We start from the raw sequence: 21,158 nt of genomic DNA, 5'->3' as shown, positions 1-21,158 counted from the left end.
AGTACTTGCCTATTTATATAGAGTAACATGGGCGAAATTACCAGATTAGGTCCAACTTTTTCATTTAATTCCAGTGGTATCCTCTATAACTACGGAGATTGAGTAGGAGTAGACCTCAAACACTTCTTGAGACTTCCGTATTTGGAAGAGAAAATATTGTATTTTTAGTTTTTTACTTTCTTTTCAAGAAAAATAAAAATAAAAATCGTATTTTTAGTGTTATTTTTTTTTTTTGAGAATATTTTTTAGTGTTATTTTAGTTTTTAATTTTTTTTAAAAAAAATTTGATGTTATTTCTTCACAATATTTTTTATAACAAATTTTATGTGGCAAGTTGTTACAAAAAAAGTGATTCTAATAATGAATTCAAATTAGAATTAATAACAACTTATCATATAGATTAAATTACCAAATTAAATCCAACTTGAGATGAGTGTTAGAGAAAATAACTACACTTGGATCCTCCAATAGTTTCTTCTAAAAAAAAATGTATTTTTACTTTCAATGTGTTGATTTAGTCTTTACTTTTATTTAAATTAATACTTTTAATTTTATTACAGCCAAGTTTTATTAGCGGTATTGATTATCAGTTATAACACTAAGGCTATTGCATCTTCACAATACACATACTGCCATGTGGACTGAAATCATATTTTGAAAATACAATTTCAATTGAAATTGTGAAATTATGTTTACGGAATGTATAATAAAAAAATATGTAACAAGATTTAGCATCTACATGGCTTGTAAACACAAAGTTATGAGGTACTTAATTCGTAATTAACTCAAAATAAATAAGTCCATATTATGTGTCATGATAAGTTGATTCATTTTGACATAACTCTTTTAATCCATATAATAAATAATAAATATAATTCTTATTTAACATAAATTTAAATGTAATGCATATAATTATTTGTAACTTGAAATCAAACAAAAATTATAAGATCACAAAAAACACAACTTTTGCCATGAGGCTCACAACTTTTCACGTGATTGAATGGTGAAAAAAAAGTGATGAGTTTATGTGAAAGTAATAGTCAATGAGTCATACTCTGCCACATAATGTAGTTGTGATAGTATTTTATATGGTATTAGAATTACACTAAAACTAAAATTTTAAGGGGTATATAAAACACATTTTAATTTAATTTTTTCACCAAAATTTATGGGACCGCAATTCGAGTGGGTGGTAAAATACCAAAATAGTTTTTCCTTTTTTAGTTTTTAGTTCCGTAAAAAATAAATAGATATTGCCGTATTGGTTTTGTTGATTTCTTTTGAAATCCTATTCCTCTGTAATGATTAGAGAGTCCGAGTTAAATTTGACCGAGAGATCTGATCAGTAAAAACCGCCAGTAAATCTATCATCTACGTAAATTTGGGCAATTCAGGAAATCTAGATTATTATAGATACAGTGGACAGTACTGCAGATATTATTACGTGTGGATGGCTATGTTTTCTTTCTATTCCTGGTAAAAGATACAGAGATGGCAAATGGGGTCACCTAGAATGAGAAATAATTGGTTTTTTTTTTTTTTTTAATTGAAATGATAATAATGTTATCCCTTTTGTGAAGGTGGGTGGGTGCATGCAGGTGAAGACTTTTTTGGCACATGCTTATGATTTATGAACTTATTACATGTGAAGAGACGCTTCAAGCTTGAGTTATCCTATTAAGAATTATCTCCAGCATCATCAATGTTTGTGTATGTCACTATATTATATAAGATGTTTTACAATATTAAAATAAATAAATAAATAAATAAAGTCTTAGAATATTTTATGTGGTGTGGATCTCACTAATTATTCAATACATATATTTAAGCATAAGATCCCTTCTTTCTTTTTCTTTTTTTTCTTTTTTTTTTTTCAGTTAGATAATTGTGATTGTATCATTTTCATTTTGCCAAAAGTTTTATTGGCACCTCTTGAGGTTTCAAACAAAAACATCCAACATTCAATTTTTTTCACCCCTATTATCGATGTATCAACAAAATTTATTAAAGTTTCTAAGAATTATTAAGAACAAAAATCATGAATTATAAGATTGAGTTGAGTTGGAATTGGGAATAATGGATTACTATCAAGAGACTCTTTCAATCAGTTCTGACAGACTAATTATTGAATAATGCAAATTTTATAATTGCTCTAGTGATGAATGCATTTTTTAATGCATTTAAAAAAAATCGATAGTTTAAGGTGAAAGAATTTAAATGTTAGCTTAATATATTTTCACCATTTTTTCTTTTTTTTTTTTTTAAACCTAACAATAGTGTTTAAGCTTTTATAATTTCCCACATACTAACTTACCAAGAATGAATAATGTCCAAAGAGGAGATTTTGGTCTTGTGTATAACAGATTAATTCTCTATTTGTATTTTCATATATGCATACTAATTGATGATCCTCCTTTTCATATGCTAGATTTTCACTTTTGTATGATTGCATTTGCAGGAAAACTCTTCAGCAGGGTTGACTGACAGGTCGAGGAGAACCAAATCCACCAAGTGTACCAAGAAAGTAGATACTTGTGGAGATGTGTTGACAGTGCAGAGTGGTGGTGATATGGTGGGAAGGACTAAGAATATATTTTTGTCTTTCGGTTTGTATTCCTACAGTCTGTGTTGAATTCCATTCATGTACTTTTTTTTCTAGATACATCCTCATGTACTTTTACTAGGTAATTAACAAAAAAAAAAAAATTCCCATTTAATCTTTTTTATTTATACACAATTGAGAGAATAATTAGGTGATCAAAGAGTTCTAAACACCCACCCTAACAATATCCGAGTTTTGACATAAAAATTTAATACTATGGGTGTGTTTGAATACTGCTTATTTTGCTAAAAACTGAAAAACTGTAACAAAATAATTTTTAAATGTGTGAATAGTATTGTGGAACCTAGTCTTAAAGTTTTTTTTTTTTTTGAATAAAGTATTTGTGGGTCCTGTAAACAGTGCGCGGGACCCACTGAAAAAGTAAAAAAACGCTCTTCTCTTCCTACACGGGACCCACAGTGCACGTTCTCAAAAAAAAAGAAAACGCCAAAATGCAAACGTTGCCTTTATCATTAGTATCCAAACGGATACTAATTAAATCTAACCGACAGCTTATACATCTTAAAAATAACACAACTCTTGTCACAACTATCTATGTGATAGACTATGGATGATAGAGAAAGAGTGATATGTCTATGTAAAAGTAATTTGCAGTTAATCATAATCTATCACCACAATTTATCACGTAGAATAATTATGTTAAAAATTATGACTTTTTATGTATTATTAGAATTACTCTAAAAATAAGCCTAGCATGTTCTGTACTCTAGAATTACCCCTTGATAACTTCCTAGATTCGAATAATAAGTTGGATTTTGCTAATGTGTGCCTTAAGGGCACACAATAACTAACCGTTTTTGAAAAAAAAAAAATTTCGAAAATTGAAAAAGTATTGACAATTTTTTCAATTTTCGAGAAAATATTTTAAAAAATAAATGGCTTAATATATACCCTAAGAGTACACATTAACCGGACCCTAATAAGTTATATTCCTATTGCAAAAAGATGAGAGACTCGAAGCCGCTGTAGGGCATGCATGCGTGCAATAATTGATAATTCAACCAAAAGTAGATGAGGGTGAAATACAAAATGGAAAATTCATAACAAGTTGTGCTGAGGCTGAGCATAATAAAATGTTAAATTTTAATCGTAGTACTAGTGGCTGGCTGCAAGTGGAATATCCATTTCAAGTGGATATATTCCTTGTTGAAAGCTCAGTGGGGTAAGAATAGAGGTGATACAACTTTGACCTCTGTGTTGTGACTACCATTATTGACCATCCAATTTAGCCTATATATGCCTATTGATACCCAAGCCAAAGAATGTGACCATCTTCTTCTTTCCCTTTCAATAAAATTTATTATTCAAAAAAAAAAAAAAAAAAAAAACTAGAAAGTTTAAAAAAAAACTCAAGACACTAATCAATTTTTGGTGTAGACGGGAAGTAAATCTCAAATATTTTATTCAACTATTAGAGACTTTATTATTATTATTTTTTTTTGTTTGAAAAATGAGACTTTACCAGTTAAGCTAACTGAAACTTATAAAAAAATTTAAAAAGAAAAGAAAAAGGAATGGGTGAGTTCAGTGCAAGGCACAACCAAAATTTGTCATTTGTCACATTTCTTTAATAGGAGTAGTTTTGACATTAAAAAAAAGAAGGTAAAATACACTTACTCTCTTGAATTTTGAGATGGTTGTACTTAGATTCTTAATTTTATTTTAACAATTAAATAACTAAACTTCAACTTTATGCAAATGGCCACTTCCCCCAAACTATCGAAGAATAATAATAATTAAAAGTACCCATGGAAGATAAAATTGTAAGAATAAATTATATATTGCAAACTACTCAAATAAAAATATTTAAACTTAACAAAAATTAAGGAAGATCAATCACAAACTCACAATATGAAATCAATGTATCACTCATAAATTAAAAGTTTTATAACTCAACTAATATTTTTTAGTATTTCCAAAGAAAATATTCAGAGTTCAAATCTTTATTAATTCATTGTAACTATCGAATAATAATAATAATAATAATAATAATAATAATAATAATAATAATAATAATACCCTTGAAAGATAAGGGCCTGGAAATAACACTAAAAAATTTTGGATAGTGGACTGACTTCTTCCTTTCAATTGGGGCAAAGATATATAAATTTAGGCCTTGAATTTTGCACACCCATATAAGCCCATAAACCTCACTTCCCGACCCGACCCATAAATGTTGGCTACACCAAACATGACCCACCCGTGACCCGTTCTAACCAAACATACCAAACCCAACGAGAAAATAAATAAATAAAACAAAATCTTAGCTCAGAGTCTCAGACCAACAAATTCTATAATTTAAAATATATATATATATATATATATATTTAGTCTTAAGGCAAACCACAACGTCAAGTTCGTCAACTAAAATCCAACCGTACAAAACTCCCCAAAACTCAATCCTAGCCGTCCATCTTAGTATCTTACCACGATTTACAGCGGTTATTACAACCTCTCTAACCATAATCCAACCCACTCCTTCCTAATCCAACGGTCCAACTTCTCTCTCTCTCTCTCTCTCTTACACACAGAAAACACAAAAACAAACAGCGAGAGAGAAAAAGCAAAGAAAACATACAGAAAACACAAAGCGAAGAGAGAGAGAGAGAGAGAGATTGAGTTTTTTTTTTTACAAATCAAATCCCGAACCATTCTCAGCTTTCGTCTTATATTTATCGAAGATTTCATACGACGTCGTTTTTTTCTTCTTTCGGACAAAAAAGGTGGTTTGGGTTCTAAAACGGTGGCGTTTTGTTTGTTTTTGATTTTAGGGTTCTGAAACAAAAAGGATTTGCGTGTGGATTTGTTTGCGTTTTTTTTTTTTTTTTTTTTTCCTTAGTTGTTATATATAATTTATGGGACTAGGAAACGACGACGTTTCGGTGGTCGACGACGAAGGTGGTACTGATAGTAGTGTTGGTGGAAATGGAAGCAAAAAAGGTTTCGGTGGCTTCGTCTCGTGCTCGATTTGCCTCGAGGTCGTTGCCGATAATGGCGACAGATCTTGGGCCAAGCTTCAATGTGGGCATCAATTCCATCTCGGTGAGTCACGAATTCTTTATACAGCTTTTTTTTTTCTTTTTTTTTTTTCGATAATTTCGATTTCGATTTCGAATTTTTGTTGATTGTGTTTTTTTTTTTGTGAGATCTGGGTGTGATTTGGGGTTTGGGAAAGAATTGAACTTGAATTTGTGCCTTTTGAGCTGAGATCAGTTGGGGGTGTTTAGCTTTTTTTGGGTGTTTTTTGATTGAGCTAAAGTTGGGGTTATGTAAGTGGGTTTAGTAGGAAGCTATTGGTTGAGTTATATATGTAGTGGTTAGATCTTTAATTTGAGAAGTATGTGGTTAATTTTGAGAATTTTGATCTATTCTAGTTTCATTTGAGGGATTAGAATTTTTTTTTTTTTACTATTTGGCATGAAGAGGGATCATTTTTTATAGTGAAGATTTAGGTGCCAATGAGCTGTAGTTGATTTTTGAAACTTTGATCTATTCTAGTTTTTATTGCGGGATTCGGATTTTCTCTATTTGTTATGGAGAGGGTTCGATTTTGGAGTGAAGATTTAGGTACCAATGACTAAGGTGGAAGGTGAGGTTGTGGATTGAATACTAATCGGCTCATTGGGTATGTGTGTAACCTACCAATGAAAAAACCATTTGCAGCTTTAGATTTATGAGAGCATAAATTTTCAATATGAAATGGACCCTCTCAATGAAAAAAGTTTATTTCTTCAACTCATTACATGGCAATTGATAAAACCATTCTTGCTGTCCATTATTCGCATGATCTATTTAATGAGCTATGTGAATTGTTTAAATAATCCATGTGGATGGTTTTTTGAGTTGCCATGTAATGGGTTGGAAGGGATTCCTTCAAACTGGTTTGGAGGAAAACCGTGTCCTATGTAGTGATTAGATCTCTAATTGGTGAAGTGTGTAGTTGATTTTCAAGAATTTGATCTATTCTAGTTCTATTGAAGGATTAGGATTTTCTCCATTTGTAATGAGGAGGGATCATTTTATAGTGGAGATTTTTCCATGAATTTAAAGGTATATAGAGAGTGTTGTTATTCAAAATCAGGTGGTATTCTTATTCAGTGGAAATGAGATTTTATATGACATCACACCATGTACAAATTTAGATGACAATAGTTGTAGCTCAAATGGTACCTCCTCCCCTTCTAAAGAGTAAGGTGGAAGGTGAGGTTGTGGGTTGAAAAAATGTGTGTCTTACCTATAAAAAAGCATATACACATTTAGATCGTGAAGTGGTGGATGGGTAATCATTTTGTAATGGATTTTGCATTGTTTAAAATTTGAAGTTTTTGTTTAGGTAATGTTATGTATGTAGTGGTTAGATCTTTAATTGGGGAAAAAAATAAAATAAGAAGAAGATGATGGGTGGATTACTGTTCTGGGGAGAAAAGAACCAAGAAATAAAGAAAACAAAAAATAAAAAATAAAAAAGGAAAAAAGAAGTAGAAGAAGAAGAATTAGGGGGTTGTGGGGTTCAGGACATGTTACAGCCACACAATAAAGAGAGAAGAAGTGGGGTGTTGGTTCTTACAAGAGAAGAAAGGGATGGGTGTTATTGGTTTCCAGGTTGCACATTAAAATATTGAGAGAGAGAGAGAGAGAAGAAGATGTAAAATATTTATTAAAAAAAAAAAAAAAAAAAAGAGTTCCAAAGGAAGTAGATAAAGGAGAGGGGAGAGGGGAGAGGAGAGAGAGAAATAGGCCTGGTAAAGGCAAAAAGAAGAGATTTGTCTTTGTTGCTTGGTGAAAACATGAGAGCTGTGTTGGACTGTGGAATGATTGCAGTCCCAAATTGGTCTCATAGAATTTGTAAAGTTGGATGGATTGGGTTTAAGTGTATACTGTATAGCAACATACCATAACACTGAATTCTATATATTCAATGGTTTATAACTTTATATCAATAATGTTAAGATCTTATGGCTACAGTTTAGTTTTTTTTTCCCCGAAAAATATATTTAAAAAAAAAAAGCGCATTTTGAGCTAGCACTTTAGAGGTGAAAAACGCTAGAGCCTTGACACTTCGCACTTTAAATGTTCCTTTACCAACAGTGTAAGAGTGAGGTGGAAGGTGAGGTTTTTTGGGTTCAAGACCCATCTAGGATGCATGGACGCGGCAAAATGCCCGCCGTACCTGCGTCCGATGCGGCGACGCGCAAGGGATGCCTCTGCCTGCGCGTCGGTGCCGCGTCCAGCTTTTTTTCTTTTCTTTTTTTCGTTTCATGACGCGGGCTGACTCGCGCCGACGCAGGCCGATGCGCGCTGAATCGGGCTGATTCGCGCCGACTCGGGCTGTATCAATTTGTATCGGCCGAAGCGGCCGAAATTCCAAAAAAAAAAAAGGTGCAAAATCTTCTTCTCTTTCTCTCCCTGTCTTGTTTTCGTGCCTCTACTCAGTCTAGATGTTGCGTAAACTGGTTTAAGAAAACTAAAGAAAGGTAAAAAGAAAAGAAAAGGTATGAATTGGTAAGTTGGAGTGACGGAAGAAACGAAGGTTAAGAAGAGGAAAGAAGAAAAAATATGTAGAAGTAAAAGGCTGACTTGGTGTAGAGATTTTTTTAAAAGGTGTGGTGTAGATTAAGCTTTGGGAAACGGAAGCCTTGGGGAAATAAAATTTAAAAAAAAAAAAAAAAAAGGTAAAGTTGATATTCTGTTGAGACCAAATGTGATGTGTTGTTGACTTGTTGGCACTGGAGTGCAGGTGAATGGAGAGAATAAAAAGAAAAAGATTTTAAACTTGTGGGTTGTATTTAATTTATGAACATTATATTTTAATTATTATTTACTATTGTTCTTAAATTTGGTATTTGTTTATATGAAAAAGTATATTTAGCAATATATTAAAAATATAAATAAAAATATTTTTAATAATTTTTTAATCGCCGCACCCACACCCACCTTTTTCAAAAATTGCCGAGTCCCGCACCCACACCCGAGTTCCGAAATGCACCCGTGCTTCATAGAGACCCATCAAGCATGTGTGTTTAACTTATCAAAAAAAAAAAAAAAAAACATGTACACCTAGATATATGAGAAAGTAAATTTTCATTGATTTGGACCTTCTCCATCTCAAGGAAAATGGAGTATTCTGATTCCTTGTTTTAGGTGGTAGATGGGTTGTCATTTGGTAGTGGATTTTTCTTTTAAACTTTTTTTCTTCCATTTTTTTTGTGTGGTAACTTTTGGGTTTCTATTAAATTATTGGTTTTTGAGGATCAGGAGAAGAAGATAGATAGAAGATAAGTAATTTTGTGCTTTAAGTTAAGACCATATGAGGGTTCTGATTCCTTGTCTTACATGGTAGATGGGTTGTCATTTCGTAGTGAATTTTTCATTTTAACTTTCTTTTCTTCCATTTTTTTTTTTTTTTTTTTTGTGGTAACTTTTGGGTTTCTATTAAATTATTGGTTTTTGAGGATCAGGAAAAGAAGATAGATAGATAGAAGATAAGTAATTTTGTGGTTTAAGTTAAGACCATATGAGGGTGTTGTTGGATTTGTAATTATTAGTATGATTTGACTTTTTTTTTATAAGTAGTTATGATTTGACATTGGAAATTGACTGTTGTGACATGGTGGGTTTGTTGCAAATGATTTGGTATTGGAGGTTAGAAGAATAAGCTCTCTATGTGTTAGAAGTTTGCAAAAATATTATTCTTATGCTAAGTGCTAAGACAAAAATAACCCCCTCCCCCCCCCCCCCCCCCAAAAAAAAAAGGAGAAAGTATATATATATATATATATATTAATATTATAGGGCGATCCATCAAAGCTCTCCACTTTTGAAGAATTTACATGCACTTGAAAAAAGTTCTTTCTCCAAATTTTAAATAAACTACAAAAATATTGTACAAAGCCAGCTACCTTGTTTTCAAAACAAGGTTATGATTTTCAAATTTTATTTAATCAACAACACTCTGAATATTACTAACTTCTGGAGCAGGGGCATGCTATATCTCTGTTTTCTTCCAGGAAGGGTAGCCTCAGTTACTTATTAAAAAAAAAGAAAAGAAAAAGGAAGGGTAGCCTCAGTTTATCTATATGAGGGAGTATATAAATCTTATATTGTCAATCTTTTTCTTTTTTTATTTTTATTTTTATTTTTACATTGGGATGGTGATAGTGCGGGCTCCTCTTCTTACAATAGTTGTTGCAATGTGTTGTTGCATCTATGCACCATTACGTGCGGAATACTTAGAATCAATTTCAGCACACTTCGTATATTTATTTATTAAAAAGTAAAATTTTATGTGTGGTGCACTGGCACATCTTGTGCAGTGCACCTTGCTTGGTTTAAAACGTATGATGGCTCTTCTTAAACCATGCTAACTGGCCATTTAGAACATGGAGTATTTTCTTTATTGGTGCATTTCCCCATCTAGAAAATGCTTGCAACTTCCAATTTCTCTTCTTTATATTATAAATTAATTGATGCACACTTATTTTGCATTTTCTTTCTTGATGCTCTTCTCAATCTAGCACTTGCTTTCAATTTCCAAATCCCTCCTTTATATTATAAATTAATCAAACACACTTCTTTGAAGGATCTCAATATAGTGATACTTTAATTACATATCGGTATTACTTGTGTTTTGTTTTGTTTGATAATTGCCTTTTGTTGACTGCAAATTTCTAATAAGCGGTAATCACCTGTATGTTTCCCTTGTCTTATGCTAATGACTATTTTGTGATGATTCTTTTTTCAGATTGCATCGGTTCAGCATTTAATATAAAAGGTGCGATGCAGTGCCCTAATTGTCGGAAGATTGAGAAAGGCCAATGGCTTTATGCTAATGGCTGTCGTACTTTTCCGGAATTAAATATGGATGACTGGACCACCCACGATGAAGATCTTTATGATCTTAGCTACTCAGAAATGGTAAAGAGAACAAATTTCCATTACACATCATCCTGCAGCATATAATTCTGATCCTTTTTTTAATACTAATGTTTTTGTTGTCACCATTTCTTATAAATGATTATGCCTCTATCTGCAGTTCACTTATGCATGTCCATTGTGTGTCATTGACTTTTCAATTCTTTTTAGCACCCTTTTTATGTGGAATTTTTTATTTTAAAAATTAACTAACAATATTGGAACTTGGAAGAGGTAAAACTTAGGTACAATTACTTAGATGCAGTATAAGGTACGGTATATTAGGTTCTCCAATTAAATTCGAACACACAAATGTATTGAATTTAATTGTCCTTAAAAAAGAAAACATTGTTTGTGTTTCATTGATCAATACAACCATGTATTTAAATTTAATTGGTGAACATAATGTAGTGCACCTAAGGAATTGTACCTAAGTTTTGCCGTATTAGAAGAGTGCAAAAAAGGGTGTGCCACATTGTTTGTGAAGGTTTTTAGAAGAAAAGGAACTAATATCCTTAGGGCAAGCCTAACTGGAATTTTCTTGTCAAAACTTTAGCATGAGAGGAAGTGAGCCTTTTCACAATGAAGCAGCAGATGTTCAATCTTTTCATTTGTTTCAAACACAATGAGGAAACATGAAAAGAACTAGTGGTGCTAGTCATTGTATTAGCTTTCTATGGGTCACATTTCAAACTAATGGTTTAATGTTAGTTGGGACATTTAACAAGTATATCGAAGATCAAATCACTTGTTAAATATCCATAGCTGACCCCAAAAAATTTGAGACTAAGTATATCTTCGATATACTTGTTAAATCTCTGTTACCACAAAGCCTTAGTCTCAAATTTTTTGGGGTCAGCTATGGATCCTCAATAGATTTGTTGGTGTTGGCCACATGTATTATTTTCCTTTATTGTATCTTATTTGAAGTCATAGTCTCTATTACTTTATTAACTGTCATGTCCTTTTTAACTATTTCTACTAATGTTATTTTGGTCTTCCTCTACCTTTATTAACTGTCATGTCCTTTCTTACCGGTGCATTAATTGCTCTCCTCTAAACGTAACCCCTTGAAGAAATGAAGACAAAAAGAACTTAATTGTTTAAAGATCAGGAATTTTTGAAGAAAGAACAAGATGTTTCTTGGGTGACTATTTTTTTTCTGATTTATATAATCTTATTACTTATAAAAAAAAAACATGAAAATTTAGCATGATAGAATTACCACAATGGAGACAGAGACAATTCTTTCATTGGTCAAGGAGGAAAACACAAAATATAATTATCAAGAAGGTGAACAGATGAAGCAAATGCAGTCTTAAATCCTTAAGGTGCATCGGAAGTTAGGAGGGAAATAAAATAAAATCATTAGCAGAAAGCTGTAGTTTGTAAATTTGGAAATCAGTTGTGCTTAAATTTAATTTAGATTCTACACTTTATATCTCCGCTGAAATGGTAGCAATGAAGATTTGATTTTTTTTTTTTTTCCTTTTTAATATATAATTCTAGCTTGCATTTTTTAGATGTTAATTTTGTATTCCTTTATTTTCTCTTTCCTTGTGGGTGTTCCTATGCAGAGGAGAGTGATTAATGTACCAGTAACGAAAAAGTTTGTTGATTCAAGTCAAGGAAACGAAAAAAGGTAGAGGAAGACCTAAAATAACATTAGTATAAGTGGTTGAAAATTACATGTAAATTAAGGAGGTAACAGAGAGTATGCTTTTAGATAGGATAGATTAGCAAAAAAGAAATACATATAGCCAACCTTGATCTATTTGTTAAGGATTCATAGCTGACCTAAAACTTTTGGGCCTACAGCTTGGTTGTTCTTGTTGTGGTTGTTCCTGTGTCTTCTGCCTGTGTACCATGGCTGCACCCTTTATGCTCTTTTAATTGAATTACAACTATCTATCATTATTTATTATACAAGTGTAATAATTTATTCAAGAGAGGAGATGGTTCAAAATTGACTACAAAATAATTACAAATCTCATGCTCATAATATCTTAAAAATCTAAAAAAGATGAGAGCATGCTGCCCAAAACAGTCATCCATTCGTTGGGACTGCAACATCAACTGGTTAATTACATGATTAGACTGTTAATACCATAAAAAGTTCTAAGATTTCTCTCTACAAGTCATCCACACCACAGATGAGGGAGTAGCCTTCCAAACCTTAATTTTCTATGGAGATGGAATTTTCCTTGCCAGCATTCATACAACTGAATCTGAACACTATTTTTGTTGTGACCCAAAAACCCCAAAGAGAGTAAACACATTTGACCACATCCCTTGCCACTGAACAATGTAGAAGTAGTTGATCTCCAAACTCCTTGTTACTCTTGCATTTGCAATACCAGTATGACTTTATGAGTCAACATTGCAGTCCATAGACTCCTGGAAAATTAGCTTCTATAGATCCTCTGATATAGAATATCATAGTACAAGTGGACTTCAATATTTTCTCCTTTTTATTTTTATTTTTTTATGAGAGAACATTTTCACTCTTAGTGGAAGTATTTTTGGAACATTTCAAGGAGAACTATGATGCAAAAATTTTTTGGCATCCCAATCTTTAAAGTGAGCTTTATGAATGCTGATGATACTAGATGTTGATTTAAGCTTCCAGGAGAGTTGACAAATCCTTCATGTCCCAATTTTTAAAATGCTGATGCATGGTCCTTTACAAGTCTTGATGGAGGATGCAACTGAGCAGTCAAGTAAATGAGCCTTTCTCTTGTCCTTCAAACAGGACTCATGATTCATGAAAGTCAGTTTAGCATCCTTTATACGGTATTCGTAATTCTTAGGCTAATTCATGCATAATTCTTCTTCTGTGAAGTTGGACACTTAGAAAATGTTTTTCCATTAGCAGGTTCAAAAGCTGTTTAGAATCTGCAATGTCCTCCAGGAGGTAGTTATTTATTCCAAAAAAAAAATATATATATATATATATATATATATATTCCTCCAGGAGTTAGTTGAAAGTATTCAAGAGACTGCTAATGATGCAACCATGGCCAGATTGGAAATTAAAATCAACATCTTAGATAATGTTGTTTGATGGATTATATTTTAAAGCACGCTAGCTGTTGATGTCTTTTAGATAACTTTGGATATATTTCAACATGCGACTTTTTCTTGATTTCATTGTTAGCACCATGACATTTTTGACCGGTCATTAATGAAGTAAAGCTCTTCTGTATGGGGAAATTGATGTAGAGATAGATGTACCAGAAGTATTGTTTCATTCTATTATGCTATTCAATTTTGTTTCATTTGGTTTTCTAAATGCTTTTTGCAGTCGTTCGGGATTCACTGGTGTCCATTTGGTAGCTTAACGCGTCTTCCTTCATCATTTGAGTAAGCATGATCCCATAATTAGATCTTCAATATTTCTTCAATATATATGCTGAAATTTTGATTGTCTCCACCTGCTCCCATTAGAATGTCTGCTTGTTTCGCATGAATATGACTGCTTTTACAATTGAAAACTCCTCAGAGAAAGATAAAGGTGCAAAGCATATGAGGAAATAGTTTCACAATCTGGTGGAGTACCAATAAAAATAAAAATAAAAATCTGGTGTAAGGATAAAGGACGAGGAAGAGTTGCAATCACTATCAATACGTTATGATAAAAGGGAGTTTGTCTATCGGCAAATATTCCTCAACTGTCCCTTTTGCCTGTGTTTTGATAGTGTTTTCACCTCTTCCTCTTTGTTTTGAAAATTTTTAAATGTAAAGTTTATTTATTGATTGTTTATCAAGAAAAAAAAGTTTTGAAATTGTTTAAATGTAAAGTCTTGAGCTGAAGAATTGCTACATTTTTTATTTATCAAGAAAAGCTGTTTGTTGTGTGCTTTCTTATAGATTCTGTTGAATTAGTTTTTTTTTTCCCTGACTCGGTTTCTCTTCTTGTATTTGATGGCATTTCTTCTTTTCTTATTGTTAATTCTCCTCTTCTTTTTTTCATTTTTTTTATTTTTACCATTTGTTTCAGGGAAGGGGAATTTTCGTCAAGTGCATGTAAGATTTTGACCCCCTTTACCGCAGTTATGTTTAACGTTTATGTCTAGAAGAGCATTTTGACTGAATGATGATGTCATCATGTAGATCATGATCTACTGGGGCAACATGCTATCTTTGCCGAACAGACAGCTGTATCATCTACTCATCCATGCCCATATATTGCTTACTTTGGACCAATCCATCCCTCATCCTCAAATTCCAATGGTAATGTTCCAGAGGCTGCTAGCTTAAATAATCCCTGGGGCCCATCAGTACCTAGTGAGATGCCCACTTCCTATGCTTTTCCTGCCATGGATCCTCATTATCACAGTTGGGAGCACCATTCCTCTCCCTTCCCTACGTCCAGCAGCCGTATTGCTGCACCTGATCGGCCTTCTGTTCTGCCTGGCACTCAAAGGTCGGCAAGGACCAGCTCTGATATACCAAGATCAGGATCTTTTATGCATCCATCATTCCTTGTTGGTCACAGGTATGCATCAATCAATTTGGCAAATGCTGTTGATAGCATACCTTCTTCAGTAATTACCTGTTACGTGTCATAGTGTCAACTTATCAAATGTCACTTATCCAAAAAAAAAAAAAAAAAAAAAATATTAAATGTGGCATGTTTGTTACAGCTCATTTACTATGGTAAGTGAATTAAATATATATATATATATATATATTTTCTTTCCTTCTGGTCAAAAGTTGTTTAGAAACTTAATGAATGGCATCAATGATGGATTGCCTGAGATTCTTAGGCTTAGCAATCATCAGTCAAATAGCATATTTGGTTGAAAACAGTAAAGAAATTAAAATAATTACTTCATTGACAGTGGAGACACTTCTTTTCTGCAGTTCTGGTGGTAGACCAGGGAGTTCAGTGGGTTCTTCAATGATTCCTCCTTACCCTGGCAGTAATGCTCGAGCCCGTGATAGAGTCCAAGCTCTTCAGGCATACTATCAGCAACAGCAGCCAAGCAATTCAACATCCATGCGCACACCCATCATTTCTGGAAGCCGAAGATCCAGCAATCATAGAGGCATGGCTCAAGTGGGACCAGTGGCCTCATCATCTGACCAAACTGGTGCCTTTTATATTGTCCCACCAGGTTCATCAGGTCGTAACTATCAAGAAGCAGAAAATCCTCTGTCAAGTCAGTTCCATTCGTGGGAAAGAGATCAAAGAGATCACTTGCCGTCATTCTCATTGAACCAGGTTGACAGAGAGTCAGGTTGGGGGTCATATCACCAAGCTGCTAGTGGGTCAGATTCCAGTATCAGATCCAGCAGCTTCCGTCAAAGGCATGGATCCGAGAGGACATCTGCACAAAATCGGTCATAAATTTCATTCCTTGTCCTTTTCCGGTGAAGCAAACTACCACTACTATGCTGAAACCAAAATTTATGTATGCTTGAGAAAAATGATATATCATGCTTGGAGTTTGTCAGATCTTGGCAGATTCAAAAAAAAAAAAAAAAAACTGTGGAGTGGCCCTCCAAAAGGTGCTTTTTGGCCGGCCACATGGTGGTGTGATGGACTTTGGCTTCCTCTAGTTTCTTTGCCTTTTGAGGATATAAAATAAGATCACATGCTAGGTGGAAACAATAGGATTTGGGCAGTAGTCCTGCCATTTTCATATCAACTTGAGTGACCCACAATCTTAGACTCTTGAGAAGCCCCATGGTATATTGGACCAACTGCTTTTCAGGGTTACTGTTTAGTGGGTCTGTCTATTTATGTCCAAAAACATTCCCTTCTCTCCTTTGCAAACACTTGTGGATTTTTATGAGCAAAGGAAACGTGTATAAAAATCAGTTTGTGCTCAAACAATATATGGGATATCCATTAATTGGCCCAACTTTGTATTGGTGTTGGTCTTATAAAATGAGCTTTTACATTAGTATGCTAAAGAGTAGAATGTTATGGGCACATCTACCACCTGCTTATTGTTCCCGGATTTTTAAGACCCCTTATTTGGGCTTGTCTACAAAAAAAGAATTGGAATTTTGTCACAGATTCTGCCCACAAAGTTGTGCGAGGACTGAAATTTTTTTTTTTTTTTTCTTCAACAGAGTAGGGGGAGCCCTCCCTGCCAATTTTTACTGGTTTTTGTTATTGAATTTTATACCCAGAGAATTAGGGGATTTATCATATTGGTCTTTGGGCTTAATGCATGGGATTTGTCAGACTTGTGCTTGTGATTTAAAAACTGGCTTTGACAAATTCATAGAATGGCATGTGTCCCATACTTGATTCATGACAATTGCCTCAATTATTCATGACCAAAACCTAATAGTGTGATATCAATCACATCTTAAAGCAATGGGTCTAAAGAGTTAAGGGTGTGCATTCAAGTCACAAAGACACAAATCTGACCTAGCTCTACCTGACTTGACACTTCGGATTGATTTTTCATGGAGTGATGAGTTTGGTTGACTCTAAAATTTTTTATGAAGGTCTGGGTAGGTAGATTGAGTTTGGATTGGTAAATTTTTAATCCAAATAACCTGAACCCACCTATGTTATTAATAATTTGAATATATATATATATATTTTTTTTTGAGAAACCAAAAAGGGTGGCTCACGTGTGATATCACAGCCGACCACACCCCACAGATACATCGCCTGTGAGTACCACCAGCACATAATGGTGCCCGCGACTTGGACTCCACCCATGCACTTTGTTTTTTTTTAGAAACCAAAGTCCAAACCCCACACCTATGGGGTATGAGGACTCGAACCCGTGCCTGGCACAGCCATCAAGAAGGGGGCAACCACTAAGCCACACTAGCTGGTGGTAATAATTTGAATATATATATTTGCTGGAAATGTATAAATTTGTTTGTTTGATATGTTTTGTTATTTTAAATTTTAGTTTTAATAAAGTTGGAAAATCATTCACAAATGTTTAAATTGTAATCAATTATCGAATAATGAATTTGAAAAGTTGAATGATTAAACCTCATAAAATGGCCACAACTCGATAGTCCGACCCAAATCCATCCTTTGGGTTGAGTTGCTTTTTAGAGCCATCACAGGGTTGGGTAGGATTTGGGTATTGTGGGTTTTCATACTTAATATATTTGTTAATATAGTCAAATATACTCGTTCGGCCTTGCTTATGATAGCCCAACATATTTCTTCACATTTCTTTGTATATGCCTCTTGGTTTAAATTACCTACACATGGGATAATCTTTTTCTCGTTTATTTGATCTTTATAAACTTGTTGCGCATCTTCTTATGACATTGCTCGCCATATCATTATCATAAATTTAATGTTGAGTATATTAACTTGGATATTGGCAAATTTATTTTCATTTAATCTTGATAAATATGTTTGTTTAGCCTTGCTAAAACATATTTCTTTATCTCACTTTCATATACCTTATAGCCTAATACATCTTCTTTCACTTATTTCATAGCTTTATATTATTTATACATGAGAAAATTATTATTTTCATTAGTTCATTATTTTTATCACTCATTATATTATGTTTTTTCTTAGGAGAAAATGAAACGGTAATAACCAACAAATCCATTGGCGTGAGTACTGGACTTTGACTACCAAAAAAAAAGAACTCGAGCCTAACACCTTCTAATTTATCAAAACGCAACGCATGTCACAAACACAAAATAACCCATGTTTTCCTTTAGCTAAATCTACATCAAAATTTTTTTTTTTCTTTGTTATTGTTCTAGATTAACTTAATTAGATACCCACTCCTAAGGCCATGCTTCTAAAAAATTGCTTTCAAGTGTGTCTTGCATGACCCACGCTTTCAGGCATTAGTTAAAGTTTGATTTTTGAATGATATCAGGTGATATGGTACTTAAAAAATAAAATTAAAAAATTTAAGAAGGCATACTCTAAACTAAAGTGAAATCAATATGATAATTTAACAAATTATGCTTTATCAACAACATGACACAAAAATGAATGAAGTAGGTCTAATGTTAAAAAATACATTTCTTTTTGTAATTTCCACGAAGTACTTTATGAGAAGACATAATTAACTCATTACCACTCATGTTGGGCGAAGTGGTACCTCTCCTTACCATGAGGGCTTGGGGTATTCATAGGCTCACTAGTTTGAGACCGCGGGGTAAGTTTGGGATTGAGTTTAGGTATTAGGATTTAAATAATCGTATCAATCACATTCACTGTTTGCATTACCTACTATGTTATCAAATGGGTGCCACAGCAACCCACTATATAAACACCATAGGTCCATATAACTTCTCCTATATAAACCCACATATGCCTTTGAATCCTAAGGTTGATCAGTGCAGCTTCTACAGAAGTTTCAGTAGTTTGTTTATGACTGCTATCCCCTACAAGTTCAACCACTTTTTGACTCGATTCATCAACACATCCCACTAGAGCTTCCCCAGGTTCAACAACTTCAACTTCAGCAATTGCAGCTTCACTTCCAATGTCCTACCAACCTTCTTTTTTTTTTTCTTTTTTTTTCTTTTTTTTAGAGAGAGAGAGAGAGAGAGAGAGAGAGAGAGAGAATGTCATGATTCATTAAAAAAATGGAAAAGCTAACACATTAATTTATAATAGAAAATTAAAGGGAAAAAAATGTAGGATGCAAGATGCAAAGATTGTCAATTGGAAATATAATTGACAGGGAGGTTAAAAGTAAGTGGAAGCCAGAGGAGGTTTTTCCAACTCTATCAGAAACAGTGTGTTGTGTAGCTTGACTGGGGCTTTTCATATTCTGTGCTGAATTCTTCTTGAATTAGTTGTAATGCTGGGTAATTTGCCGTGTTGTAGAGGTTGAGCTGTTTTTTGCTAGCTCCACATAACTCATAACTGTGTTTTGCTATTCATTGTACATGTTTTTTTGTTTGAAATAAAATATGCTCATTCATCTTAAACAATAAATTACTTGTTATAAAGTTAATGTGTAATATTTGCATGATTTTTCTTGGTAGATAAATTCCTATCGGGTCCGGTTAATGGATGCCCTTAGGGTATTTATTAAAGGATTATTTCAAAAAAAATTTAATACCATTTTCATGGGAATATAATAAGCTGTTAAAAACATCAATTTTTTTTTTCTTTTTCATAAAAAGTTTCTAAAAAATGTTTCTTAAAGTAATGCCTTTAGAGCATACGTTAACTTTTCTCATTCATACTTTCTACTATATAGAACTTCTTGGGGATTACAAAAAAGGTAAGATGATTTCACATTTTGTAACAATCTTTTTTATTTATTTATACCTTGATTATTGTTTATCATCAAACCAAAACACCAGTTAGTGTTTAGGCAAAAATGCAAAACTGACCCTCTAACTTTCACCGTTTTTCATTTCAGTCCTCTAACTTTCAGTTTTGTCAATTCAGTCCTCTAACTTTTAATTTTTGTCAATACAGGATTCCGTTACAACTCAATTAGTGGCTGCCGTTAGAACTCCTAAAACGACGCCGTATTGCATTTTTTTTTTTATAAATTCAGAATTAAAAGAAAATAAGAAAAATCTGAAGAAAAAAAAAATTAAGGGGAACGTCATTCCCCTGAATCAAAACAAAACAAAGAAACATTTCCAGGCTCCTCAATCCACCGCACCAACTCCTACAAATCCCTCTGCTCTTCAATCGACAAAGCCGCCAAAAAAATCGAGACCATGAAAACCAAAACCCCAAATTCCTCGTCCTCCTCTTCCGTCGCAAAAGTCAAAATCAGCAACAAGAAATCCAAGAACAAGAAGATCGATCGCATCAAGACGAGTCTCAAGGAATCTAGCCGCGACCTTTCTCTCATCAAGTTCAAGTCCAGTGCGGTGGTTGCACTTGTTCTCTTCATCGTTTTTGGGCTCCTCAACTCCTTGTTTGACGGCAAGGTTATGGCCAAATTATCGTTCAAGCCCTTCGGGATTGTCATGAAGATGAGCGATAGAGGATTACACGGTGACGATGTCACCGATTGTTCGATGCCATTTTTGTTTCAGGGGGAGGGGAACGACGACGTCGTTCCCCCTTAAGATTTTTTTTTTTTTTTTTTTTTTTTCAGATTTTTCTTATTTTCTTTTAATTCCGAATTAAAAAAAATATATACAAAATGGCATCGTTTTAGGAGTTCTAACGGAAGCAACTAACTGAGATGTAACAAAGCCCTGTATTGACAAAAATTGAAAGTTAGAGGACTGAATTGACAAAACTGAAAGTTAGAGGACTGAAATGAAAAACGGTGAAAGTTAGAGGGTCAGTTTTGCATTTTTGCCTAGTTTTTATGTAAGTGGGATTGGAACTTAGGTCCTTCATTCAAAAACAATAAACTTTACTAATCAATATCAATATATATATAAAAGCAAAGACCTCATATTAGAGAGTATGAGATTGTGTCATGTTGCGCATTCTTTGAAGTTTTCTTTATTTAGGGGTTCTAAATCAACAAAGTTTGCATTTATATCAATGTATTAGTTCATTAAATTAGCAAATAGAGTAAATACATATATTAATTATCTATAGTTGTGCATTAATTATTTATATCAAATGAATTTATATGATTATTTTTATAAAACTCTATATAAGAAATAATTTTTAATTGGAATGATAATAATAAATTTAGAATATAACATTCTTACTTATATTTAGTTGCTT

The 21,158-nt window shown here is 33.2% G+C and overlaps 2 protein-coding genes across 3 annotated transcripts; both read left to right on the top strand.

Moving 5' to 3' along the window:
• The first annotated feature begins 4,984 nt into the window (after positions 1–4,984).
• On the top strand, positions 4,985–16,456 carry LOC115979902 (E3 ubiquitin-protein ligase RFI2). Of its 2 annotated transcripts, none has more exons than XM_031101987.1 (6): positions 4,985–5,665; positions 10,365–10,537; positions 13,839–13,897; positions 14,535–14,560; positions 14,648–15,032; positions 15,401–15,997. In XM_031101987.1, the coding sequence occupies exons 1-6, from the start codon at positions 5,479–5,481 to the stop codon at positions 15,885–15,887; spliced, it is 1,317 nt and encodes a 438-aa protein (XP_030957847.1). In that variant the 5' UTR covers positions 4,985–5,478; the 3' UTR covers positions 15,888–15,997. The 2 variants fall into 2 exon arrangements, with proteins under 2 accessions (XP_030957847.1, XP_030957848.1); XM_031101988.1 differs by lacking the exons at positions 4,985–5,665; positions 10,365–10,537 and adding exons at positions 12,215–13,327; positions 13,410–13,448 and having other exon boundaries at positions 15,401–16,456.
• A 3,726-nt stretch (positions 16,457–20,182) lies between these two features.
• On the top strand, positions 20,183–20,539 carry LOC115980521 (calcium load-activated calcium channel homolog). The gene has a single exon (XM_031102754.1). The coding sequence runs from the start codon at positions 20,183–20,185 to the stop codon at positions 20,537–20,539; it is 357 nt and encodes a 118-aa protein (XP_030958614.1).
• The last annotated feature ends 619 nt before the right edge of the window (positions 20,540–21,158 follow it).

The sequence above is a fragment of the Quercus lobata genome, chromosome 3 (genome assembly GCF_001633185.2).
Source record: "Quercus lobata isolate SW786 chromosome 3, ValleyOak3.0 Primary Assembly, whole genome shotgun sequence".
Classification (NCBI taxonomy): Eukaryota; Viridiplantae; Streptophyta; class Magnoliopsida; order Fagales; family Fagaceae; genus Quercus; species Quercus lobata.
Note: the sequence above shows the minus strand (reverse complement) of the source record. Positions and strands in the feature narration are given on the sequence as shown.

What these genes read in the sequence shown, in the direction of transcription:
- LOC115979902 (XM_031101987.1), top strand. Translation starts at nt 5,479, where the DNA reads ATGGGACTAGGAAACGACGACGTTTCGGTGGTCGACGACGAAGGTGGT. An exon ending in ATCTTAGCTACTCAGAAATG is followed by an intron (nt 10,538 to 13,838) that starts GTAAAGAGAACA and finishes TGCTTTTTGCAG; the next exon opens with TCGTTCGGGATTCACTGGTG. An exon ending in CGTCTTCCTTCATCATTTGA is followed by an intron (nt 13,898 to 14,534) that starts GTAAGCATGATC and finishes CATTTGTTTCAG; the next exon opens with GGAAGGGGAATTTTCGTCAA.
- LOC115980521 (XM_031102754.1), top strand. Translation starts at nt 20,183, where the DNA reads ATGAAAACCAAAACCCCAAATTCCTCGTCCTCCTCTTCCGTCGCAAAA.